This window comes from Miniopterus schreibersii (genome assembly GCF_964146895.1).
Source record: "Miniopterus schreibersii genome assembly, chromosome: 8".
Taxonomy (NCBI): domain Eukaryota; kingdom Metazoa; phylum Chordata; class Mammalia; order Chiroptera; family Miniopteridae; genus Miniopterus; species Miniopterus schreibersii.
In genome coordinates, this window is record NC_138109.1 from 13,769,289 (window position 1) to 13,796,322 (window position 27,034).

The 27,034-nt window shown below is 41.5% G+C and overlaps 1 protein-coding gene across 3 annotated transcripts in view; it reads left to right on the top strand.

Moving 5' to 3' along the window:
• The window catches only part of MACO1 (macoilin 1), a 56,184-nt gene extending 30,492 nt beyond the window's left edge, over positions 1-25,692 (top strand). For 2 of the 3 annotated variants that reach the window (XM_081145090.1, XM_081145092.1), the window contains 5 exons: positions 11,816-11,974; positions 13,296-13,478; positions 15,592-15,712; positions 18,084-18,258; positions 23,736-25,692. In XM_081145090.1, coding sequence (XP_081001216.1) covers positions 11,816-11,974; positions 13,296-13,478; positions 15,592-15,712; positions 18,084-18,258; positions 23,736-23,938 — 841 coding nt within the window. In that variant the 3' untranslated portion in view covers positions 23,939-25,692. Of the gene's footprint in view, positions 1-11,815; positions 11,975-13,295; positions 13,479-15,591; positions 15,713-18,083; positions 18,259-21,205; positions 21,304-23,735 lie in introns of those variants that run through there. The other variant, XM_081145091.1, reaches the window with a different exon arrangement.
• The last annotated feature ends 1,342 nt before the right edge of the window (positions 25,693-27,034 follow it).

Sequence of the window (27,034 nt, forward strand, 5' to 3'; positions counted from 1 at the left end):
TCTGACTTATATAAGGGTCCTTAGTGTGGTCTTGCTGTTCGGAGAAAAACACCAGGAGACAGTTTACAGTACTTTATATTTTTTGTTTTCCCACATTTTAAGCTGTTTATACACAATAAAAAATTATATATCCATTGAAAAGGGTCTTTTTTTTTTTAGCTACTGATTTTTAATAATCAGCAGATTCAGTATAATTTGAATGTGTAAAAGAGTGAAGTGAAGAGAATCCAAGAAGCCCCTATATTGTCAATTTAGAGAAGCATTTCAAAGCAACAAGGAAAATTAAGGGCTCATGCTATTTACCAGAAGAACAGAGACATCAGTTCTTCCTGCGGCTATGCATCTTTCCTTTCCAGGGTAGGGAGCTGTTTGGGTACTGGCGTGGATCCTGGTTAGGAGTGGGTGGAGCTGGCTCTTAGCTCCTAGGGCAAGGAAGGGAGGGCATGGAACTTGTTAGTTCCTAGTTACAACAGAAAATGGGGAAGAAGTTTCAGATCATGGAGCCAGCCCAAGCTTGTAGGCACAAAGCAAGAATAGAATCCAAGCTGAGACCTGCCTGTGGGGAAGAAACAAGACACAGCAGTCAGTTCAGAAGTAAAGCCTATGAGCATTCCTGGGACAGGTACCTTGCGGGGGGCGGGGGGGGGGGCTTTTTATGAACCCGTTCCAGCCCTCCCCCAAGGCCCTGAAGAGTACTAAGTGGGGAATCACAGTAGTTTAAGTGGGAAGGTTACAAAGGATTCTCTTTAAAGGTGGAAACCCATCTTAAAAGAAGGTAATTGGAAAGACCCCAAGATTGATTGTTAAAGGGGAGGAAGTAGTAAAACATCATTTAGTATGAACCCATTACAAAATATGGGGGGATACAGTTCTCATGTACACAGAAAATTATTTGAAATAGTATATACCAAATGGTCAATTGTAGTTGAGTATAGGGGATGTTTACTTTCTACATTGTTTCTATACAGTGTGAATTTTTACACAGGCTTATACCCATAATATAATGTAGCCTGATGAGGGCAGGGGCCTTCTTTTCTCCTGTCTGCCACAGTATACAGTGCTTTGCACAGAGTAGATGCTCAATAAATACTTCTTGAATGAATATTGCCTTTGTGCAGAGAAAATACTAGAAGGGGGATAGGAGATGGGCCTCAGTAATTTTATTGCAGTGCAGTATAGTTCTCAAAGTTGAGTTGTAGTGTAGCTCAAAGGCTTTCGAAGTTAGAAAACCTGCATCTTACTGGGCCAAGGACCAGACATCCAGTATCAAACTATTTGTTGTTTTTGCATAGGTTGTTACTGATTTTGTTTCTAAAATATAAAAGACCTTTCACTGTATGCTCCTTTCCTTGGTATTTCCCAGAAAGTTTTGAAATTCAGTACTCTGTAAGTACTTTTTTCCAAGGCTGTGCAGGAAGTTCAAGAATTTCTGGGAGTTACAAGGGACAAGGGGAGAAAACACCAAGGGACTGCTGGCAAAAACGTCATTTGCCCCAGCAGTGGTTGGTTGTACTCCAGGGCCAAGGAATCTAGTCACAGGCCACACATGTCTCAGCCAGGACAACCAGGGAGGAAATCCCAGTTTGCCTTGTCTTATACCGCTTTCCTGATGGGTTCCCCCCCCCCCCCCCCCCCCCCCCCCCCCGCCTGGCCATTCTCTTTGTCTTTGTGGTATTGTGGTAGCAACTGGGAGAGCTCAGATCCCATGTTTCTGTTCCAAGCTTTCCTCCAAGGAAATCCCCCAGGTTAGAAAATGTATTGACTTATATAGATAGATCATCTCTGGAGCCACAGTGTATTTGTTTGTTCTCTTTTGCATTTGAATACATTTTGCTGTGCGTCAGGAATAGTTTGCAGAAGAAAATCTGACCTGGAAGACAATGATTTGGGTGTTGGGCTTTAACCCTGGCTGCTTTCCCTATATGTGCTGTGCACATGCAGCCCTGCCAAACTGCTGCTGCAAAATGACTTGCTTGCCACCTTCCACAGTGAGTGCTGGCCACCGAGGCAGGCCTTTCCGCTTCTACAGGTGCATGTAGTTATTTATTTGTAGCAGTATCATTTCCAGCTGAGAGGTAAAATTTAGAATGATGATTATGAAAACTGGACACTTAGAGGTTCTAACTAGATTAGATTAAATATATTGGATATAGCTGCTACTAAATTACTTGGAAATTAAGTGGAAAAAGTAAGTAGTAGAGCCGAGTTTAGTGTGTTCGTTTTCTCTCTGTAGAAACGTGTTTGATTTGTTTGTCTAGCATTGTCTCTAAGCAGATTATGTTCGCAGACCTGATTTATTTTCATTTCCTGCCATGCTTATAATATTTAAGGTACCTATAAGTTTTACTTGGTTAGCTCTGTTTATATTAATTCACAATATAGTTTGAGTTTTATTTTAACCATTGCAGTGATTTAAAACTATAATATTCTTGGTATAAATGTGGCAATAGAAGCATGATCATTTTATACTTAAACAGGCTGTTTTGTGACTTGAAACCCATGTAACACTTTAGAAACTAGGTATTAATGAATTTAAGCCAGCAGTTCACTTAATGATTCCATACCCAGATGGTCAAAGAAGATAATTATCTATGTTGTAAGGGTAAATAAAATATGAAATAACACATTATCTGGGGGGGCAGAGTCCACATTAGAAACATTTTTATGTTGAGTACTGAAAACTTATTCTAACGAAACAGATTGCAGAGGTTCCTCCCTAGAATTCAGAAGGAACTACTGTAAAACTTTGTGTTAAATTCTGAGTCAGTACCCCTGCTGGCACATAATGAATTGAGATTTCCACAGCTAAGGGGATTAGAGGTGGATTCCCTGAAGGAACTATGTTCTAGCAAAAAGAACTATGTTCTTTAAATGTTACTCACGCTATCATTTAGAAACTGGCTGTTTGAATACTTTGACAGCCAACATGGGTATACTTTAGTCTGTGCACATCTTTCAGGGATTTCTTAGACCTTTTTTCTAGCCTGCTGAGATGCTTAGGATTAAAACAAATTTGGGGGTTTTAGGGTTTTTTTGGTCTGTGTGTGTGTTTTTTAATGGGAAAATGCAATTCTTCTCTCTCATAAAGTACATTGCACCTTTCTTGATAGAGTGCTGTAACAGATTTGAAAACAGAAACACAGAATAATGAACTGGAAAGGACCACTGTCCTGACCCTTCCCCTGGCTCTAGAGCAGGTGCTGCACACTCATACCTACAGAAGTGAGACAGGACACAGGCATGAGGGGGGGAGGCCAGGGTTGGCATCATTCGTATTTAGTACTGCACCGGGCACCTGGGATTTTGGGAGCTCAGACCCTTCCAAACAGGATAGTCAATTGTGTGTGTGGGGGGGGGGGGGCGAGTTGCAGGCCCAATGTTGCTAAATCTGGTATTTTGAAGAGATGCCAAAAGTAGACATCTTTATGTGAAATCTACCAGTTAAAAAACTTTTTTTTAAACGTCATGCAGGGAAGGGTCAAACAAAACGTGTTTATGGATCACACTGGCTCAGCAGTTTGCAACCTCTGCGCCTGATCCTTCCTGTTATTCTTATATTTAGCTCCCTCCTACCTCTTCACCCCACCAATCAAAACTTGACTGTTACAGTAAGGACTTCTGTTAGGGATTATCTGGTAAATCCTGTGAACTAATCTACCATGTATTAATGGGACCTTTTTGCCGCCTCCTCTCCTCCAGTTCCTTGTGCTCCTAGAACACATGCACTTTTGACAGCACTCCACCCCCAGTCAAAGACCACCCCCCTTTATTGTTTAATTCTCACACTTGACTAGGATGCTTTCAGACCACTAAGAAGGAGAGGGGACAGCCTTGTGATAAGCAGGTGGCTTGGGTCTCTGGTGTTCCTCAAACAAGATGGAACTGCTTAGGCCTCCTGTACCTAGGACTGGTGACTTCTTCCATGCCCAGATGTTTTTCTGCCATGATTTTCAAGTATAAAATACACCAAAACTTGGGACATGGACACTAGTTATTCATAGACTTCACAGGTCAGCTGGTTTAGAATCTGAACCTCCTAGCACCGTAACGTCAAGCTTAATGTCAGAGCAGTGGCCGTTCTTCTCTTTCCTTAGGGAGCCAGAGCAGGGCAATAAACTGTAGCTCTAGAATCTAGATTTAGAAGAACTGTCCTTTTGATAGGAACTGATGAATGGGATGTTGATTTAGGAACTAAACCGTTGTCTACTTCAGAAAGTTAAGTACCCCTTTTTTGGAATGACCTAAAAAGTTTGTAAAGTAAAAGAGTTGGTTTTTCCCTAAGGCTTTCAGGTTGTTCTGAAACTGGCCTGTAACAGGAAAAATCTAGGAGCAACAGTGAACATTGAAAACTGTGGAAAGTCGATTAACAGCCTCCTCTTTTAAAATAACTTTTCTTCCAATTATAAAATAAGAATTAAGATGTTGAAAATAAGTTAGATATGTTGATTATGTCCAACTTCTAAGATAAAGAAGTTGGCCACTATCTTAATATACAGCCTCCAAGTCATTTTTCTCTTTTGTCTTTTTCACTGACTGCATCATGAGCATCCTCCCTTGCCACTGAATAGTCCTTCTCAATGGGTTTTTAATGGGTACATGTCAGTCAGACAGACACATGAATATACAATTTATTTAGCCAACCTTCTGTTGAATATTTAAGTGTTTCTGATATTTTTATTATAAATAATGCTGTAGCACACACACCTTTACATAAGCCTATCACCAGCCTTCTGAATAAGTATCTGGGAGTAGTCTGCTGCATCAACAGATAGGAACATTTTAAGGACTTCTGATTCAAACCATCAAATCTGACCTTATTAAAAATACTAGTTATGGCACTTACAGGTTCATTCTTAAAGGGCTTCAAGAAGGCAGTTTTCATTTCCCAAAATGACCAGTTGTTTGAAAGTCTCTAGGATTTCTTTTCTGCATTTCTTTGCATTCCTTAATGAAAATGAATGTGTTTGCCTTTTGTGTTTGACAGATTAGGGAGCAGAGACATATGATACTTTGTAATATGCTTTCATCTAGTAATCAGATCATCAGGCTGTTGCTTATTTTTGGATGCTTGTGCCTGGTAAGCAATTGTAGTAACCGCAGTGAGACCTGAGGTGGCTTCATTTCGCTGTTTCCAAAGCTGTGGTTTATAGGATATACTGGAGCGGCTTCAAGTCAGTGATGAGACACCTTCATGTTTTTATAAGAATGACCCATGCTGCCTGTCCTGTCAGTGTAAGTCACCTGGAAAGGGGAAAGAGTTGTGGAGAGGGTAAACAGTATTTTGGGGGAACAGATATTCGATTTATGAGCTCAGCTTTCTGCATAGACAGCTTGTGGTCCTTAGACAAGTCTTGTCTTATATGATTAATTTATAGCAGGGGATCTCCTGATGTAATTAGATACTTACCAAGGTAGAGCAGTTGCTGTTCATTCATTCTTCTCCTGTGCACCTGCCTTCTTGATAAGCAAGAACCCACTTACCCCCGTCTCCTTCAACCATTATTTAAACTAAATACCCGGTGGCCTGCAGTAGATAGTATCCAGAGCCTCATTTGTCATAATACTGACCCTGTTCTGTCTAAGCACTGAGGAGATGGTCACAGAGTGAGGGTCAGAGACATGGTCTGGAAGGATTGGAAGAAATTTTAGAAATACAGTTCTAGCTTCTAATTTTATAGTACCATTGGTTCCTAGCTTCAAAGAACTTATAGTTTTTTTAGAAATAATATATATATACACAGGAAAAGATAAAAAACCAGAACAAATGAAAAAACAGCACAAGGCAAGGAATGGTTTAGTGCCAAACAAGAAGCATCAATAGTAACAGCTCTCAGATTTCAGAAAGAGAGGAAACTTTGGGCCCTGGAGATCAGTGCCTCATGCTAGATAGTTTCTTTAGTTTGTTGTTTCCTTTTTTTTTTAACTGAGCCTTAAAGAAAGTAAAATTTGAAAATTGGAGGCTGTTCCTCCCAGATGGGTGGAATAATTAAAAGGCAGAAGATGTCTGGGCCCAGCTGGTGTGCCTCAGCAGTTGAGCATTGACCCATGAACCTAGAGATCACAGTTCAATTACCAGTGAGGGCAAATGCCCGGGTTGCAGGCTCCATCCCTGGTGAGGGGGCATGCAGGAGGAAGCTGGTCAACGATTCTCTCTCATCACTGATGCTTCTCTCTCTCCCTCTCCCTTCCTTTCTCTGAAATCAGTAAAAATCTATTTTAAAAAAGATGTCTGGAAACAAGGAGTGGGTTATTTTGACTTTTGTGACAGGTTTGTTAGCAAAACCCGTCTTTCAATCATTTGGCTGTATAATTTGGAGAGGACCTGGAGCCCCTTTTCTTACAGAGCAAGCAGAATTGTAAGGTCCATGTTTTCTTGCAGAACCTACAGTATCTCTATCACTGGCACTTTAGAGTTCAGAGATAACCAGCAGAGCCAAGGCTCCTTATCTTCCTGCTGAGCTCATGGGGTTGAGCCAGCAGCTTGTAGCACTATACACTTAGGTAGTTTTCTGGTGTGGGTATGGAGTGTGACTCATAGAGTATTTGGGGAACCTAGTCATCCTAGGTGAAGTCCTGGCTGAGAAAAGGTCTCCCTCTTTTTATAAGACTTGCTTCCCGGGGAAATTTACTGCCCAAAGCCTTAAAGTTCCTCTGTGCTTCTCAGTCAGGCCTCAAAGCTTCAGGCTTTATAAACCTTGAAGTTATTGGCAGTACCCATTGGAGACTTTCAAACTTTCAGTGAAGTCATAGGACTGTGTGCTGTAATTCAAGTAATTCACAAAAGATAAGGATTACAGACAGTTAGACATAAATATCTTCTGACCTTTTCAGATACTTAAAAACAATGCCCCTTTCAACTAAAAACTGATGCTTGAATACTATACTTTGTTTTACTACCAGGTGTACTTCAAGATACTCAAAGATATTTTTCCTACCTAGCCTGCCTGAAAGGCTAATGTTTGAGCTTAGTTCTTTTGGAGATTATGAAAATGTAAATCTTTCTTATTAAAATCAAATAATTATCAACCATTTACATTGTAACTTACCTCTGTTGGGAAGGATGAGGGAGATGAGATAGAGTTAAGGTTTGAAGTGGGTAAGAGGGATCCTCAACTTGTCAGTTTTGCTTTGATGTCAGCCCAGCCCATCAGAGTGCAGAGCTGAGAAAGTTCTGCTCTTGATGGTCCCACCTCTTGCTTGTGAGCTGAAGTTCAGATGCAGCTTCACAAGGATAGAAGTTGAGTGCTGTCTTCTAAAATGATCAGTCAAGTGGCTAGGAAAGGTGCCTGGACCTAAGAGGTAACATTTTGAGTTGGTTAGAGCCCTGGCTTGTCTAATTGGCATAAATGGACATATTTATTGCCCAAGTAGACTCTGGCTTTGCTGTGGGCCCTGTTTGTGTCCCAAGTGGTGACACCATTAGGCAGCCTTTGTAGGGGTGAAAACTAGTGCCACAGGAGTTGGGCAAGCAGAAAGTACATTTACAAGTACACTTAGCCTTACCAAAGTTTGGCTAAGGTCTGTCTGGCCCAGTTTTTTCTTTTTTCTTTTTTCTTTGTTTTGGATGAGATTGTGGTTCTTCTGGAGGAAATGTCCCTTTTACCCCTTAATCTCCTATTGTGTAGGGAAGAGAGTAGGGTTGAACTCTCATAAATGGGGATGAGCTCACGGATGAATTTCTGTCCTTCTTTCCATCCCTATTTACTGAAATGCATTTCAGGGCTATAAACTGTTACTTCTGCCTCATGTTCTTCCTGACCACTTGCTTCTAATTTAGGTTGCAGCTGTTGACATTTTAATAAAATCCCATGAGTACATTTGAAGATTTTGCATTAACCTCTTAACACCATTTAATCAGTCCTTGTTGGTGTGTCACACCAATAAATTATACATCTGCATTTTTACCTAGGAAGTGTGGACCTTTGGCACCAAAGAGTTCAATATATCATTAAGACAAGTGGCAGTTACTGTCTAATAAATGCCCCGGCACTTGACTGGCTTGATTCAGTTCTATTTACTGATTCACATAATTCTTTCAAAACGCATGCACACACCTGTTAATGAGCATATGCAAAAACTGAACTGTATCTTAGAAAATAGGATTGTATAGTACACTCACACAATGGAATATTATGCAGCAATTAAATTGTTTATGAAAAATTTCTAATGGTGTGGGAAGGTGCTTAACATATGTAAGCTGTGTGTGTGGTCCTCTAGCACCAGTATGAAAGTATTTGCATGTGTGAGGAAGGAGAAAGGGAAAGGACCCACAGGAAAGAAGTACAACACATGGAGGAGGGAGTGGCTCTGTCTGGGTGAGAAGATTGTGAGTTATTTACATTTCTATTCTTTATACTTTTGTGTTGTATACAGGTGTGTTTTTTTATATTGACTGGGTATCAATTTTTTAATAAAAAATCTAATAAGGGATTATAAATCATTTTAACCACCTACCTCAGTAAAGGTTTAAAATTAACCTTGCTAGGCCGGGCGTGGCTCAGCTGCTGAGCATCGACTTAGGATCCAGGAGATCCCGGTTCGATTCCTGGTCAGGGCATATGCCCGGGTTGCGGGCTCCATCCCCAGTGGGGGGCGTGCAGGAGGCAGCTGATCAATGAGTACTCTCTCATCATTAATGTTTCTCCCTTCCCTTTTTCTCTCTGAAATCAGTAAAGAAATATTTTTTTTCAAAATTGTGAACCTTTAAGGTTAAGTTAAGTGCTTTCTGTGGAGAGACAATGAGAAACTTCCCCTCATAAATTTTAAAAATTACTTAGAATTTACCATTTGGCACTTTAAGCTATCTTACATGTCATTATGCAGTGTTCCTATAGATCAGTGTAATGCTGGTGCTAACTCACAGGTTTGCTGCAACTGTTTGGAAAACAATGATTCAGACTTTTACAAAATTGATGGTAGCAGTTATGAAAATCCTGAAGCATTTTAGTTCTATGTCTTGTGATATTTATTTTTGAAAATAAACTTTATTGCATTGTAACAAACATCCACAAAAGTACACAAATCTTAAGTATACACAACTTACAGATTTTCAACATATCCTTGTAACCACATCATTTTATTTTTGTTATTTTGTATTGCTATATGTCTTTGACAAAATTTTCATAGTTCTACATAAAAAATATATTATTTAGTGTTCTGTGGTCTCCATAAGTTACACTCTAAATATTTTGCACTTTTTGCTCTCATAATTGCATGAACTCTGGGATTTTACATTTTTCAAGGAGCTCTAAAATTTTATTCAGAATGTTGTTCTTCTTAGTTCATGACATGAAAAATGGCTTTTATCGATTAATAAATGTGAAAAGGTAATAACTGCAAATTATTGACATCTAGCCTTTGCAGATTTAATTTTTCTTTCATTCCCAATGTGGCACGTTTTCCCCTAGTTGGCTGGTTGTGTGGAACTTGATTCCTGTGCCTCTGCATATGATACAGCTTAGGTTGCTAATCTGAAGAAGCAGATCAGCAGCCAGCAGTAAGTGTGTCAGGCCTAGAAATCCTAGAACAGGCTGGGAGGAACTTTAGAGATCGTTAGCCTCAGACAGGGAAACTGAGTCCTCGAAGGGTACACGCCTCGTCCAGGGTCACCGAGTTGGCACCAGAGCTGAGTCTAGAATTGTGATCCTAAACCCCATTACTAAACTATGCTAAGTCCCTATTTTCATCTTAAAATTCACCCTTTCTACAGAAAATGCAATCCTCAGACTGAAATCTCAAGAAAGATAAATTACCTAACATTTTTCAGCCAAACTTCTTAATGGGGATAACCTGACAGCATCGACCTGTTTGGAAAATATCCCTTGGGTTACTTCAGGCGAATGAGGGATGGTATAAATGCCGGCCTGTAATTGTTTAGAGCAGTTCCGGGAGGATATTCAACTGGAATGACCCTGGCAATAGGGAAAGTGTGGCGTGATGTTGACTTGTGACCCTTCCCTGGGGAGAGAGCTGTGTCAGGAGACCCGCCAGAGCTTCTGGAACACAAAGTCTTCAGTCTGCTCCCCGTCACTAGACAAGGAGACAGACTACTGTGCCTGGGAGATGACCATCAATGTTATATGATTTTTTGTTTTTGAGATTTTGTTTCAATTGGCTAAAGGTAGATAAGTAAATAAGGCTGCTCTTTGGTTTGCTCAAGAGAGGCCAGAGAACATATTTAACAAGTACTGATGACTGTGGTGGGCCCTGGGGATTTAGTGCTTAATAAAACAAGTCTGTTGGGACTTAGTCTATGGAACTGGCAATCCCAAGGAGAGATCACCATTGCCCTCCAGAAATCTTGGTTCTGTTGGTATGTTGTATTAGCGAAATGCAAGAGTCTCATCAGAGTAACCTGATTTTTGCCTACCTATAAGTTTGTAGGGAAAGGTGTCTTCTGAGTCTCACATGGCATAGGCATCCTTGGCCTGACCTTCAGTGCCACTCTCAAAGTCCCATCCACCAGACCCATTCTATCCTTCCTCACTGTGTTCCCAGAGTACAAGCCTTCCTCAGAGACCAGACTGATTGCTCTGTCCCTCAAGTCTCCATGGCTGTTCCTGTCTTTGAGCTTTTGGACATGTTTTCTCCCTTATTTAGAACACCCCCTCCTCCCCTTCTGTTTCTACAAATTCTGCCTAACTGGTGAGGCCCAACTCAGTTCTCATCTTCTCTCCTCAGAACTCATGTGGCACTTCTCCCCATACCATGCTATGGATGATATAACTACAGTTTAGCCTCCTGGTGACCTGTGGGCTCTGGGCTAGCCTGCCTGTGTGACCATGGCTGGAAGCTTTCCTGAATCTAGATTTCTTCATCTATAAACATGGGAATAATAATTGCACTTAGCCATAAATCATGCCGACTGATTGAGTTCCTACTATTAAAACCCATAGAACGAGGCCTGGGACATAAGCTCTCATTAAATATTTGTTATTATTCCTTCTAGCATATATTTAATATGGCTTCCTTGTGTTATTGTTTAATCATTTTAAGTATCTTTTTTTTTGGCCGCTAGTGAAATTATAAAGTTCTTTTATGAAGAAAGGGATTTGATTTTATACTTTTTGTTGACCTTTTCCAGCCATACATATACATATAATAGTTCTCCAATACATGAAACTATTACTATACTAAATAAAGAAAATAGATGGAACAAGAGTAAGAAATCGAAGAGAAAATATAGGCGTCAGTTCACAGATGGAGTTTTCTTATGATTCTTAGAGCATGCAATTTGTTCTTTTTTTCATTGTTGTGAGTCTAATGAGTTCTTCTGTCACGCTCGCCAGAAACGTGAACATCATTTAACAAGGATGCTAGCAAATTCAGGAGGTTGTTTCAGACACTGTTCTCTTCTAGGCCTGGGCTGGGATGGAATCTCAGACAGTAGATTCTGACCTATCAGAATGTCTCAAAGCAGGTGGGTCCTGAGCTGGGTGTTACTAACATACCTCCCTTGCTGAGGGGCACGGGAAATTCACCGGTAGGGAGGAGGGGACCTTACCCTTCAGCCACCATCTCTCTGCTTTTCCCTCCTCTATTAGCAGCTTAGATGCTCACAAGCACCATCTTTACCGTCAGTGTTCACAAACATTTGGGGGAAATCAGAAGTTACCACTCTCTAGTGGGAAGAGGTGGGGAACCAGGCAGAAGCTTTCAATAAACAGCCAATTGCAGACAGGAGTTGTGATGGCAGGAGCTGCTGTAGGGGATCCTCGGCCATCCACCCAGCAGCCCGGGACTTTAGCCAGGGTCTGCACAGAGCCCCATGGGTGCCCTTTCTGTGATGAAAATGCTGTGTTTCTCCTTCTCCTAGGCTGGAACAAGACATTAAAAAGTTAAAGGCTGACCTGCAGGCCAGCAGGCAAGTGGAACAAGAGCTCCGCAGTCAGATCAGCTCCCTCTCCAGCACTGAGCGAGGGATCCGCTCAGAAATGGGCCAGCTCCGTCAGGAGAATGAGCTGCTGCAGAACAAGTATGTGCACCTATTGGGCCTTTGGTGAGCCAAGTGGCCTCACTGCTGCTTTTGATTCCAGGGATTGGAGCACAAGATTCATGATGACAAAAGGACCTAGCAGAGGGGTTTTTAAATGTTTAAAATATTTTATTTAATACCAGATATTCAACATATAAAAGCTGTAAGAACTTATTTCATTTCAACAAAAGTTTATTAATATTGCTATTTTGTTTTCTCTCGTTTAATAACTTCCCTTAGTTTAAAATAGTTATCAAGCTTTTGTGATAATACATGTAAAGTTGACAAGAAGTATTTCTGCCACAATTTGAAGCTCTTGGTCCTTTGAGTAAAAGTTTCCAGAGCATTATACTCTATTTACTTTGATTTCCAAAACTAAAAATGATATTGAACTTAGATTTTATTTGAAGAGACAAGCAAAAAGCCAGCTCCTCTGTGTGAATTCTTATGCTTTCTATTCATTCCGGAATTACTTCTTGACTCAATGTGGGTCTCTTCTTTTTTTAAAAATCGCTAAGAACTGTGTGTCTATAGTAGTGATTAATATTACAAGCTTTGGGTTTTCTGGGCTTTCCCCATTGAAAGAGTAGTCCTTCAACATTTTTAAGGACTGTAACCCAAAAGCTAAAGCATTATAGGCAAATAACCTTTCCTTTGCTCCTGACCCACAGATGTGATGGCTGTAGCGCTGATACATAGGAACATCTCATCCTTATTGATATGTTTAGATAAACTCACCTTACTACGTAAAACTAGGGGTGGCCATGGGCAGGGAAAGGAATAGGGCTGAAATTGCTATCTGAAATGAAGCTTCCTGTGACCCTGCAGGATCTATTTTGGGATACTCTGGGGAGAAACATCTCACAGCTGGAAAGGAAAGGCTGTAGCATAATTCCATTCAGACAGAGAAAGACCTTCCCCCACCCGCCTTTTACCTGTTTCAGTGGGGCTGGTTCCATCCGTTGCACCTTGGTCAGACTGAAGTCCTTTCAGGGTGCTTTGGGGCACTTGAATTAGTTCTCCAGTTACATTTCCCTTTGATAGAAACTTGTTTTACCCTATTTTCTAAATTCCCTTCTGTAGCTAGAGCAGAGGTTAGGTGTGATTCTGTATCCTGCATGACAGCTTGCTTGTTGGTGTTTAGGAATTGTTAAATAATAGTGACATTGTGTATCCCTGGGCACCCTGGGAGTTGACATTTATGTTTGCTGTTCAGACCTCTTTTTTACTTTGGCCTTAAAATGATAGAGGAGTGATGGTTCTCCAGGATTTATAGTGGGTATTATAATTGTAAAACTCTGTGACAATCATTTCCATACAGGTTACATAATGCTGTGCAAGTGAAGCAAAAAGACAAGCAGAATATCAGCCAGTTGGAGAAAAAGCTAAAAGCTGAGCAGGAAGCCCGGAGTTTTGTAGAAAAGCAGTTAATGGAAGAGAAAAAAAGGAAGAAATTAGAAGAAGCTACTGCTGCCCGGGCTGTTGCATTTGCTGCTGCGTCTAGGTATGTCCGTGTCACCTGAGTGCTTCATCTATGGTTGGCTTTCCTTGTACCGAGACAGCCTTGGAAATTTGATGCCTCGGACAGGATTGGAAATACAACAGTCGTGCACAGATGGATTGCTTTTAAGTATGGTTTTATTAGCTGGTTTAAACTCCACCTGTGCAGGCTTGCACTCTTACGGCAACTTTATCCTCAGCTCATCCATAAAGGGGGGTGAGGGAATCACCATGCTTCCCGCACCTGAGAGGCAGAGTGCTGCCCATACAAGGGTTTCCAGTCGTTTTGTTCAAGACTGATAATTACTAAATGCTAAATGCTTGGAAAGAACCAATCTAGAACTTTGTTCTCTTTATAGAACTTACTTTTTATCTTAAAATGGAAGAAAGATAAACTCTTGGTTCCCCAAGTACTGTGTACTCACTGCTCATGTCTTTGTTGGATATCAGCAAACTGTCAAATGAGCTGGAAAAGATGGGGAGAAAATGAAACATAAGTCACTTATGATTGAACTTGTGGAGTGATAAAAATTAGGGACTACTTCCCATACCATTGAAAAGAATGCAAATATTCCAAAACCTGGTATGTAACTGCTGGCTGAATATTTGCAAGGACAGAAGATAGTCAAGAGCCTCTTTGTTTTCGGCTTCTACTTCACTTTACCACTTTTTCTTTTCTCTTTGTTTTCTTGACTAGTGGAGTCATCTGCATAGTGGGGGTGAATTATGGGTTTGCAGATGCAGAGTGAGGATAAATTATTTCAAGTTTCTATTGTAATTTGTATCTATGTGATACAATTCTACTGGCATTCTTCCTTGAGTTTTGCTTTTTTGTATTTGGTGTGTTAATAGCCTTCTTTTGGGTTCTGGCAGTTGCAAAATAATTGTTCAATCATCAGTTTACCTTTTAGGAAATAACAGCAGGAGAGGACTCTTTCTCCTGCGTGATCCTGTCTCCCCACAGCAGACTCTGTACTGCAGATGGCTGAGCTAACTTGGCCTATCAGCATCGATACAGACCACAAGATACTTTACTAGTCTGCCTAACCCTAACCTAATGTGGGCTTGTTTGTTTGTTCATTGTTTAAAGATTTGTAAGCATTTCTGAAGCACTTACATTGCAGGAGATTTTCCTGAATAATAATCTAGTGTGTGTGGCCTGTTCTGTCAATTCATCCAGCACCTGCCCTTTTTTCAAAAATCCACCAAGGAGGATACGGCAGTTCCTTAACCACATTGTGCAGTGCCTCTTAATGCCCGAGAATCAGTAAATTGGTTTTAGTCTCTACACTAAATCCCTTTTGTTTCCAATTAAGCTTGTTTTGTTTTGGTGTTATCCTTAGATGGCCCTAGTTTGCCATCACTTGGTGAGGTTGTTTTTATTCTTAAGTAAATCTCAAGGCATTAAGTCTCTTACTGGATCTAGTAGGCAGAGGACACCTACTTTCTCTATCAGGCTGTTTGTGAAATCTGAACAGTTAATCAGCTTTGAACTGCCCTTTGCCATCATCTTTTGTTGTATATTCTTATTGTAGCCTTAAGAGGCCACCTAATGTTGCTCCCTTCTTCTTGTGTTTACTCCAGGCCTCTGACAACTTCATTACTAAAGAAAGGTGACGGTCCCAATGCAGAGTCCCTCAAAAGTGATTTTTTTTTTTTTGGCTCACTGCCCCCTGCTGGGCATGTCCCACTCTGTCTTGTTCAGTTTGTGTGCATTGTCTCAAGTCATATGGCCTGGTGGGGAACTTGCTGGGAAACCTCTGTTCTTATCCTAGTTCTTTGACCTACAAAGTAGGTGACCTTGGGCTACTATATCTGTGTAGCTTCACTTTTCTTATTTATAAAATGGGATAATATACCCTATCCCCATAAAGAAGGTATCGTGAGAAGGTATCGTGGGTAAAGTACCTAGCTTGGTGGCTGGCTTATATTAGATATCCAGTTAATGACAATTATTTTAGAGAGTTTGTTGAGATTATCAAAGAATAGAGAGAATGAGCAGAATGAGCCAAAAGCTAACACCTGACTGACTCTGGAGTATGAGAGAATATCAATCCTGCAATATAAGTAAACATGTAGTCTTTTAAGTCCCCTTATTTCCTTCTCTTTTTCAAAAGGGGAGAGTGCACCGAAACCTTACGGAATCGGATCAGAGAATTAGAGGCAGAGGGCAAGAAGCTTACAATGGACATGAAGGTGAAAGAAGACCAGATCAGAGAACTAGAACTGAAAGTTCAGGTAATGGGAGAACCAAAGACTTCTCGTACTTGAATTCCTCTTCTACATTTTGATTTGTGGTCTGTGATATAATGTGGAGATGGTGCCTTTTGATACAGGCAAATCCCATTGCACCTGAAAATCTCTATGACAAAAGGAAGCTCTAATCTTGTCCAGTTCATTTGTGTCATATTTAATTTAACCAGATTCTAATACAAACCAGAAATGTTGATGGTCCCTTGACATGTTTTATACCAGGATTTTTCTTTACTGTAGATTCATTTCATTTTTTTAGGTTATAGACCAGATCAGTGTCCTTTTGAATTTATACATCTCTTATTTGCCCTAATCCTCTGTCCATCACCAGGGAATTGACCATTCTGGGTGTCTCTGAGCCTTCCAGATTGCAATTCTGAGCAGCACATTGTGAGGAAAGCTGCCAGTGCTGTGAACATAGCCAGTTTGGGGAGCAATGTGTACCGTAGCCAAGTATTTGGCATTGGCTCTTCAAGGGAACATTTGAAACTAATGTCATATATTGCAGAGTTACAGTAATTTGACTCATGTCGAACTGGTAAGAAATTGCTGGCAGGTCAGTGGAGTAGAAGAGATGACCTAGAGACAACGCTTAAAGTGTGTAGTAAAGGGGGCATCAGTAATGAATGGGAACAGTGAGGGAAAAAGAATACAATTAGAAGGTCATCTCATACTACACAAAAATAAATTTCATATGAAGAATTGAACGAAGAGGGGTGCGGGTGCAGGGTAGAAGGGGTTAGTGGGGGGAAAAAGGTAACATGTGTAATACTTTCAACAGTAAAGATAAATTTTAAAATAAATAAATAAATAAAATACCTTAATAGTAAAAAAAGAGCTGAATGCAGAAAAAAAGAAACATTTGTTTTAAACTAGGTGGAAATATAGTTGAATTTCTTTAATCTTAAAACAGGGGAAGACTTTCCAAACAAAAACAATGGAAGAGGTGATGGGAGGAGACTAAACTTTGGGTGATGAGCACACAGTGCAATATATAGATGATGTATTATAATATTAAAACTTATATAATCTTATTAACCAATGTCACCCCAATAAATTTAATATAAAAAATTAACTAAATTAAAAATTACACTGCAGTCAAAAAAATAATGGAAGAAGTCACAAAGTAAAATATATAAATGAAAAGATCAATTGGGGAGAGTATAGATATTGCAACAAATACAAATAAGAAATTAATACTCTCCATATGTACATAACTTATAAAAATTGCTAAGCTCAAATAGAAAAATAGGCAAAGGATACGAACAGTTAATTCACAGAAGAACTAGAAATGGCTGATAAGAACATAGAAATATGTCCTTATTAATCACCAGACATAGGTTAGAATTGGGTATAATTTATCTCCTGTGAAATTAGCAAAGAATTTTTAAATGATGATATCAACCTGCGTGAGCCTGCAGTGAAATAGGCCTCATACGTTGCTGGTGGAAGTGTAACATTCTAGAAAGGCTCATGTAGTTTTTAAGTATTTCCCATTTTAGGTCTTCAGCCTAAGGTAAATATTTTAAAATCTCACCAGTGATAGATATACAAAGATGTTCATCATGGTGGTATATAAATGCAAAAAAAAAAAAAGGAAACAGTCTTAACACTATGTGGTTACTTTAGTAAATTATGGTACTTATGTATGTGGGATATTATACAGTCATTAGGAATCACTTTTTCAAAGGACATTTGAGGTTATGTAAGTTTTTTAAAACTATACAAAACTGTACATATACTGTGATTTTAGTTATGTTAAAAAATACACATATGCGTACAAAATTAAAAGAATATATATCAATTTTCAGTGTTAGGATTTGGGGTGATTTTCATTTTCTTCTTTGAACTTTAATATATTTTTAAATTCTCTGTAATAAGTTTGGATTCTCTTTTAAAATGAAGAAATTAAAATATTTATATACATATGTTTATTGGCAACATTACCAGATGTTTTAAGTGGGCTTGTTCTGCAGTATGCCCTGTTAAAATAATTAACATTTTTACAATTGTTAGTGCAGGTTGAGAGCAGAGTTTTGGAAAATTTGACTACAGCATTTGCAACTGGCAATAAGGAAAAAGTTCTTTTTGGTTCTGAATTAGGCTTGCAAGAAAATGTCTTATTTGGAGCCAAACATAGTCAGATTTATCTACTAAAATGTTTTCATGTGCGCACATCACTCTATAAATACATCTTACCCTCTAAGTGGTGAGGTCTAAACCCACAGAATACTAGCATTCTCTGTTCTAGGGACCAGGTCAATAATAGCAGGATTTTATTTGTGATTTCAGGCTAATTTGTAGACACCGATGCCAAAACTCTCTTGTAACATTGCTGCTTTGGTGATATTGATAGGAGCTCCGGAAGTATAAGGAGAATGAGAAGGACACTGAGGTGTTAATGTCCGCGCTCTCAGCCATGCAAGATAAGACGCAGCACCTGGAGAACAGCCTGAGTGCAGAAACGAGAATCAAGCTGGACCTGTTCTCCGCTCTGGGGGATGCAAAGCGACAGCTCGAGATTGCCCAAGGTAGGACAGCAGCAGCCCTCAGAGGTGGTGTGGCTGAGAATGCACAGGGGCGCAGAGAGTGTTTTTGCTTTCTCCTTAAGTGGTTTAAGTGCCCAACATACAGTGTGTTGAAGAATTCGAGAGCTGCAGAGTTACCCAGAGGTGCTGGTGCAGCAGTGCATACAGGGTCTGTGGGAGAGAGGCAGGGACGAAGCCAGTCTGGGGAACCCGAGGGATCAGGGAAGCTGATGTCTGAGCTGGGTCTTGAATGATGAGAAAGGGTTAGTCTAGTAAAGAAGCAGTTTAGCGGGAGTGAGGGCTAGTGAGGCGTCTAAACAGAAGCAGCAGCTTGAGCAAGGCCAGGGAAGCTAGGAGGGCCTGATGTGTTCAGACTACAGGCCGGCTCTGCTTGGCTGGAGGGATGGTTGCAGATGGAGTGGTGAGATGAGAGTCTAGAGATCTGGCTGTTCACTCAGCAGATATTTACTGAGACCTACTATGTGCCAGGCACATTGAAAATCCCTGAGGGGACAGACAGTAACCAGCAAGTATATGTCAGATGGTGATGGTGCAGTGAAGAAAATAAAGCAGTGGCAAGACGGGTGTGTGTGAGCATCTGTCTGCGAATTTGACATGGTGAACATGGAAAATCCTTTGGGTAGGTAGCCTTGAGCAAAGACTGAAAGGAAGAGAAAGAATGAGTCAAGTGATTTTGTGGGGGAAGCCTGGCCGGCATGGCTCTGTGGTTGATCCGCTGAACATCAGCCTAGGATCCAGGAGATTGCTGTTCAATTCCCAGGCAGGGCACATGCCTAGGTTGGGTCTCGATCCCCAGTGTGGGGCATGTGGGAAGCAGCCGATCAATGACTCTCTCTCATCATTGATGTTTCTATCTCTCTCTCTCCTTCTCCCTTCCTCTCTCTCAAATCAATAAAAACATTAAAAAATCTCGGCGAGGGGAAGCATTTCAAGCAGAGGGAGCATGTGTGGTGGCCATTGGGACTGCAGCCTGAGTGATGGGGAGAGTTGTCAGCCTCAGAAGTAGCAGACTTTGTGGCCCATGGAAAGGGCTTTGAACTTTACTCTGAGTGACATGAACACTTTTTTTTTAAAATATATCTTTATTGATTTCAGAGAGAGGAAAGGAGAAGGAGAGAGAGAGACAGAAACATCAATGATGAGAGAGTCATTGAGCAAGCCCACAGCCGGGGCATGTGCCCTGACCAGGAATCGAACCCCGATCGCCTGGATCCTAGGTTGATGCTCAACCACTGAGCCACGCCTGGCTGGGCGACACTTTTTTTTATTTTAATTTTTTTATTTATTGATTTGAAACAAGAGAGGAAGGGAGAGAGAGAGAAAGACATCAGTTTATTGCTCCACTTATTTATGCATTCATTGGTAGGTTCTTGTATGGGCCCTGACTGGAATTGAATCCATCTTTGGTGTATCAGGATGACGTTCTAACCAACTGAGCTATCCAGCCAGGGCTTGACATGGGGCACTTTTGGAAGGCTTCTGAACAGAGTCATGACGTGAACTCATGAAAATAAATTGGGATTTTGTCCAAGAAATTGATTAGCGACCAATAGATTATTGGGGGGGGAATTTAAACAGTTGATTTAGTAGAAAGAAAAGAGTCAAGGGTACCTGGTTTTCAGGCTCTCTCCCCATCCCATCAGGGCGCATACAGAGGCAACCAGTTGATGCGTCTCACATCGATGTTTCTTTCTCTCCCTCCCCTCCTACTTCCCTTCCACTCTCTCTGAAAAGCAACGGGGAAAAAATATCCTCAGGTGAGGATTAACTAACTAAATAATAAAAGAAACACTTTAAAAAGAAAAAGAAAATTTCAACAAGTCGTGTACTTAAAGAGTATTCACACTTACTCTGTGTAAAGCTTTGTGCTAGAAGCTAAAGGGGAGACAGATGAACAAGACATAGCCTGGTAGGGGGTCCACTAGGACAGTGGAGCTCAAACTTTTTGGTCTTAGGGACCCCTTTACGCTCTTAAAATTATTGAGAACACCAAGGAGGTTTTTTTAAAAAACTAGATTATATCACCCTGGCTGGTTTGGCTTAGTGGTTAGAGTGTCAGCTCTTGGACTGAAGGGTCCCGGGTTCAGTTCCACCCAAGGGCATGTACCTCGGTTGCAGGCTCAATCCCCAGCTCCGGTTGGGGCATGTGCGCGAAGCAACTAATCTATGTGTCTCTCTCACATCAATGTTTCTCTCTTTCTCTCCCCCTTCCACTCTCTTTGAAAAGCAATAGAAAAAATATCCTCAGGTGAGGATTTAAATAAATAAGTAAATAAAACAAAAGCTGGATTATATCTATCAACATTTACCTACTAGAAATTAAAACTTCAAATATTTACTTCTTAATTTATTTTAAAATAACACAGTTCTTGTTAACATAAATAACATATTTTTATGAAAAATAACTATTTTCCAAAAAGAAAGGGGGCATTGTTTTTACATTTAGCAAATCTCTTTAGTTTCTGGCTTAATAAAAGCTGGTTCCATTTTCGTCTGTTTCTATGTTCAATGTGTTGTAATTTCACCTGCCATGTCGTTTCTGGAAGACTCTTTATGCCCCTGAGGGATGAGTGTGAAGAAGACAAATACTGTCTGAGCATCATTATGAAGATAGTGTGGACTCTGCGAGAGGGCAGGCCCAGCAGCAAGGCCTGCTGCCTTCAGGTAGAGGCAGAGGGCTTGAAAGGCAAGAGGAGAGAGCAGGGTGGCTTCATGGGGGAGGGGTCTGAAGGATGAATTCTGAGCACAGAGAATGGCAGGGAAGAACATTGTTGCCTGAGGGAACAGTGTAAGTGAAGGAAAGAAAGTGCTGGGAATGTCCAGGTGGGCAGGCCAGTGACCTCGAGCTGGGGGGCCTGGAAGAAGAGAGTGGGCGATCAGGAGGATCATGATGAAGCCATACTAGAGAACGTATTTCCTTGATTTTCAGGAGGAAGGGGTGACATGTTCTGGCTGTTATTTGGATATCTCTTCCCAGTAACAGTGTGAAAGATGGAATTGAAAGACTGCGTGGAGGCAGAGAGGTCAGTTAGGAAGCTACCGCTATCTTCTAGCTAAGAGTGGTGAGTGTGGGGAGGAGGTCAGATGGGCACGGGAAGGGTAAAGGCGCGGGAACCCAGGAAGAAGGGCAGGAAGGTGTGAGGGGTGAGAGAGAGGGCGAGTTTGGTTTGGGATGTTTTCATTCGGAGCTGCTTCCTAGACGCCCAGGTAAAAAATGTTCATCAGTCATTGGGAGTTTGGGGCCTAAGCCCCAGAGAGAGGACCAAAACCCCTGTGAGTGGGGAGTGGGACATAGAAGTTGCGAGAAGCTAATGAGGCCATAGGAGTGGCTTGGGGTGTCCCGGGTGGTAGGGCAAGAAGAGAAGGGAGTTGAGAATCAGGCTTATTAATCTGTGGACTCAGGGAAAGGCATCTAAAAAGAAGGTTCCTGGGAATCTTGCTTTAAAGCCAGACTTCTGATCATACACTGGCTTCTTGCCTGCTTGGCTCAGCTCCCTGAGAAGTGGCCACCTCTCCCTGCTGCATCATGGTTACTTGGATTTGCAAACTTGGAAGAGATTCCCGCCTGCAGTGAAGCAGCACCTGGTCTCAGAGTAGTGAAGGGGTATTTGGCTTGTCAGCCCAGGGATTCTTGTAAAGCAACAAAGAAGCAGAGAGAAATGTCTTTTTCAAACCTCTGTGAATGTTTTGCATGTTAGTGATTAAAGAAATAAAACTTAAGTCTGTATAAAAAAAACAGATCCAGTGGCTCATATATGAGATGCTGTAAGGGATTTTATTTGTCTGAGGCTTACTGTGTTAGAAGGGAAGGGGGATTTTGATGCCTACTTAAAGCTGAGGGAACATGAAGGAAGTCACAGGGAGCAAGTCCTTTCTATGGCTCTTTGCTGCTGCCCTTCCCACTACTGTCAAGCTCAGAATATTCTCATAAGAACGCAACTTCGTCATTCAAATCAGAACCCTGTTGCTTTTCTCCTTCCTACTTTCTATATCATTTAATTCATCCTGGTTCCAAAATCACTTTCATCTCTACTGCATCCTTTTTAAAAATACACCACCATGCTCCGTTACAGTTTAAATATATTGTCATCTTCCATAGGACTCAAAATGAGTGCAACTCAAATGCAGCCTCTTTCTTTTCTGAGCATTTAAGTTTCTGAAGGGCTACTCCTGTGTTCTTCCCCTAGTGGACCAGGGAGCTTCAGAGAATGATGGAAATTGCATGGGCTTCAGAACAAAGTGGTCCTGGGTTGACATGCTGCTCTACCTCTTAATAACTGAATGACTTTGGGCATCTTATGCACAACTTGCAACGTCGCAGCTTTCCACTGGGCTGGGCACTAGGGATATAGTCATAAAAAAAAAAAAAGGATAGTCTCTGGCCTCATGGAGCTCATGGCCCAGTGGAGAGATGAGGAGCACAGGTTGTCTCCTAAATGAACAGTTACAAGGGACAGAAGAATGTGGTAGGTCAGAGGGTAGGAGGGCAGACTCAGGAGCCAGACTGCATAGCTTTGAATCCTGGCTCTGACCATGATAATTTCCACCTGATGGGGTTGTTGTACTAAGGAAATAAGTTTGTAGATGGAAGCATTTAGGACAGGGTCTGGCACATATGTGTTAGCTAATGTCATTATTCTCATTATCACAAAGACTAAAGTGACAGAAAGGAAAGTTTAGGGTGTGCTGAGAATCTAGGAGTTGGGGGTGGGGGGTAGGTCTGATTTAAATAGGAGGCTTAGGGAATGCTTTGTGAGGAAGTAGAAACAGAAACCTCAAGAATTAACTACACGGAGAGCAGCACAGAAAGGGAAATAGCCCTGAGCCAGGCAGGAGCTGCTTGGATAAGAAACTAGAGTAGAGAGGGAGGGAGGGTGTTGATAAACCCTCTGCCAGTGGCAAACTGGTGGGTCTGCGCCACTTGAGAACCCCCAGGGCAGGAGTACAGAGCTCCATTTATTTTCTGTGGGAGAACCTGGGTGACTGATTCTGAGGCCTCAGATATTCTGTATTCCGTGGTCTAATACTCAGAGATAGTCTACCCTCCCAGAAAAATAGTGCAGCTCAAAAGGGAGAGCCATAGTTCAAAATCAGCACCTCTCTTAGGCTGCAGTTTGTGAGTACCATGCTCAAAAAGGGGCTCCTGGAAATGAACCTCTTTGCTTAGCCACACCTACATAAACAGAATCCCTTTTACCTGTGAACCATGGCCCTGAGGCCAAACCTGGCCTGCCGCCTGTTCTTGTACCACCCATGGGCTCAGAATGGTTTCTACATTCTGCCCTGGTTTAAAAAAAAAATGACAACAACAGTATGTGGCTCACAACACCTAAAGTATCTGTTCGGTCCTTTCCAGGAAAGCTGGTTTAAAAAACCATCAAAGCTTGGGGTTGGCCTAGGAGGGCATTGTGTTGGGTTAGCCCTCCCTTCTCACTAATGGTGGGTCTTTGATCTTCCAGGACAAATTCTTCAGAAAGACCAGGAAATCAAGGACCTAAAACAGAAGATAGCTGAAGTCATGGCCGTCATGCCCAGCATAACATACAGTGCCGCCACCAGCCCCTTGAGCCCCGTTTCCCCCCACTACTCTTCCAAATTTGTGGAGACCAGCCCCTCTGGACTCGATCCCAATGCCTCTGTTTACCAGCCTCTGAAGAAGTGAAGACCAGCTCTGTGTTTTGCCCAGCGATTTGGTTACCAGAAGGCATTGCTAAGGAGCTTCTCTGGCAGTCAAGATAACAAAAAGTTTATTGTATTTTGTGGGACTGTGTATGTTGTCGTTTTTAAAAAGGGGGAAAGATAACATCCAAGTCTGATTAGAACTGCCCATCAGTTTTTCTTGTAAATTTTTAGAAGACCTCACAGAACTTTGCAGTTTATTTTTCTTGGCCAATACATTAAAACCATTCTTGGATTTCAAGTAGCCAATTTTGCCTTTTATGTATTATTATAGTTTCCTCTTAAAGAAAAAAAAAAAAAAGCAGGGTTTTTGCTTCTGAATCCTCTATTTCTGTTTTGTTTTGTTCTTAAATAAGCAAAACCTGCACATTGGATCCACATGGGGTGATAATGGAAACTTTTCGTTTTTAGCGTGAGAGAGTTAAATAACCTAACACAGCTTTGATTGTATAGCTGCATTCAAGAAGGTCATTCTTGATATTACAGAAAGCAAAACTCGATTGCTCCTCTAAGGACCAAACAAATTCAAGGAGTGTCATTTCAGCTGAGGAGAGAGACTCAGGTGATGAGACTCGCTGTGAGACAGTAACAGGAGTTGTGTTCGAAATGTTTATATTCCCATCAGTGTGTTTAGCCCTAGAAAATTGCTAGCAGCAGTGTCGTTCACAGTGCCTTGGGAAAAGACATTTCAAGAGGAAACTCGATGGTTTCAGACTTTTTCCCCCCATTGTCAGTATCTGTCTTCTATCTGTATCAAGCTCACTGCGGATCCTGCTGTAAAACTGGTGGGTAGCGGGGCTGTTTGTTACCACCACGGCCCCCACCTGTTTCCTTTCACAGAAAGTACCACAGTGTTCTGGACTCGGCTCAAGGCCGGCCCTTGGGAAGGGGAGCTGGGTGGTGTGTGGACTAGAGACTGCAATGACAGCTAATAAAAGCTGCAGTTCCAGGCCTTTTGTTTTTGTTTTGTTTTGTTTGCATTTCATTTCACCTAACTGTGCTTTCCACTCTTCATCACATTGTGTTTGACAATTTAAAAGAAACTTGACTATTCCTCAGCTCTTGTGCCAAGGAGGTTTTTTTGTTTCGTTTTGTTTTTTTAAAGAATTTTAAATTCAAAACTGCACAAAGATTTCAGTTTCAAGTGTATATTATACATTGGTAGAAGTGTTTGCACTGGCAACCTTTGGAAGTGTTTAAGAATCAGGGTGGGGGTGGGGGGAGGGGCTGGGGGAGGGAGGGGCAAAGCAAAATTGTATTTGGAAACTAGGAAAATTAAGAAACCAAATAGACTGGTTTTGCTTCCTTGCCATGGATTCTGGAAGGACATAGTTCTTCTAAAATTTCCTGTTAATTGGCATGTACGTCTCATTTAAAGCAAATTAAGTAGGACAAGCAAGTCAGCAAAATAGAAGTATTAAAAAGAATCATCCTTTTAATCACAGATCTTATTTTGGGATAAAAAAAACTTCTAGCTTTAGCCAGGTGTGCATGTTGCTGCCATTTTGCATTTTTGAATCATCTTGTGTAATTGTCACCATGAAAGTGTTACTCAGAATTGTCATAGATTTTTTTCATCTTTGTGCAAAAACATAGAAAATTGTCACTGACTGTGTTGAGGTTTCCCCCATTTTGCTGCCTTTTGGGACACTATTTTCGTTAAATATTTGGTCTTGGCTGCATTCTTTTTTTTTTTCCTGTGGGGTTCAAAAGAATAAACATTTTCTTACAGATAAACTAGTTTTCTGCCTTTTTACCTTTTCAGGAGGGCACAAGAAGTTAGATTGTTCTGAGTGGACCTTAGATTGCTGCTCTTGCTCTCTCCTATCTCAGCACCCATCAGGTGGCCGCGGCGGGGACCGGACAGGATTTGGGATGAATCCATCCAGCGTCTCACGTTGGCTTCAGCTCTAGTCTTACTTAGGACACATCCATTCTCACTCTCTCTCCCTCTCTCTTCCACCCCTCCTGCCTCTGTCCCTCCCTCTCTCCCCTCTGCTTCCCTCCCTTTGTCTGCTTCCCTCTTTCTCTCTCTCTCTCTGATAAGAACCAAGGCTGGTTTGTCTTCTGTTACAACCCTCCTGTCCTAAGAAAATCAAGTTAGCGGTGGAGTTGGAAGGTAGTAAGAAAATCTTGAGAGCAAATTTCCTTCCCATTTTCCAGAACCTTGTTGGCCCACTTTGTGACCAATACCCTACTGGGTTTCCTACCTGCTGCCCATCCTGAACTGACCTCCAAGGTAACCACTTCGAAGTCCTCCCTTGTCCCTGGAAGCTTCACTTTCATCTGAGAAGCCAGGTGCCTCTCTAGGCCCTGTTTTCCTCTCTTGGCCATTGTTACAATTGATCTTGGCTCCAGTTTTTGAAAATTCAGCTCTTGGCACCTCACCTCTGTCCCTGTTGCTGGATAGCCTTCCTGAGTCTCAGCCACTTAGGCTCTTGTGGACACGCCACACGGTACAGCAAGCAGAGCTCCCAAGAGAAACGCTTAGGCTTGGCTTTTGCCTTTGCTCTCTGAAGAATGCGTCTGCCTGTAGCACTCTCATTGGCATGTGGTTCTTTTCCACCAAGGTAACCTCTAGTTGTCTGTATTACTTTAGGCCCATCATGATATGGCTCCATGTCTTAGTCCTTTATAATTTATTACATGCCATAAAGCTGTGTTTGCCATTCTGGGTGGTTAAATATTGACCTGAAGAGCTGGTGGAGTGTATTTCGACTGGCCAAATAACCTCTTTATTGACATCTCCCAACTTGACAGAAGGAAGTAGCTGTCACATGTGTCCATTCTTTCTGTGACAATCTCCAAGAGGTCCTATAAAATGAGAATGAACAGTTCCTCTTAACCCCTGGCCTGGAGGAAAGGAATTGTCTTTTCTCGGACCATCCCAGTTTCCTATGGTCACCCAGCTATATGAATTGGCCATGGCAAGCCACCTGGGAAGGCTGAACATTTCTAACAGCTACAGTCAGATTGCTTCTTGCAAAATTCACACCACTCGAGAGGGAGCTGAAATGGTGGAAACCTACTCCAAAGCCAATTCAATGAAGTTCACTAGTAAACTGTTTTCAAGTAGGCA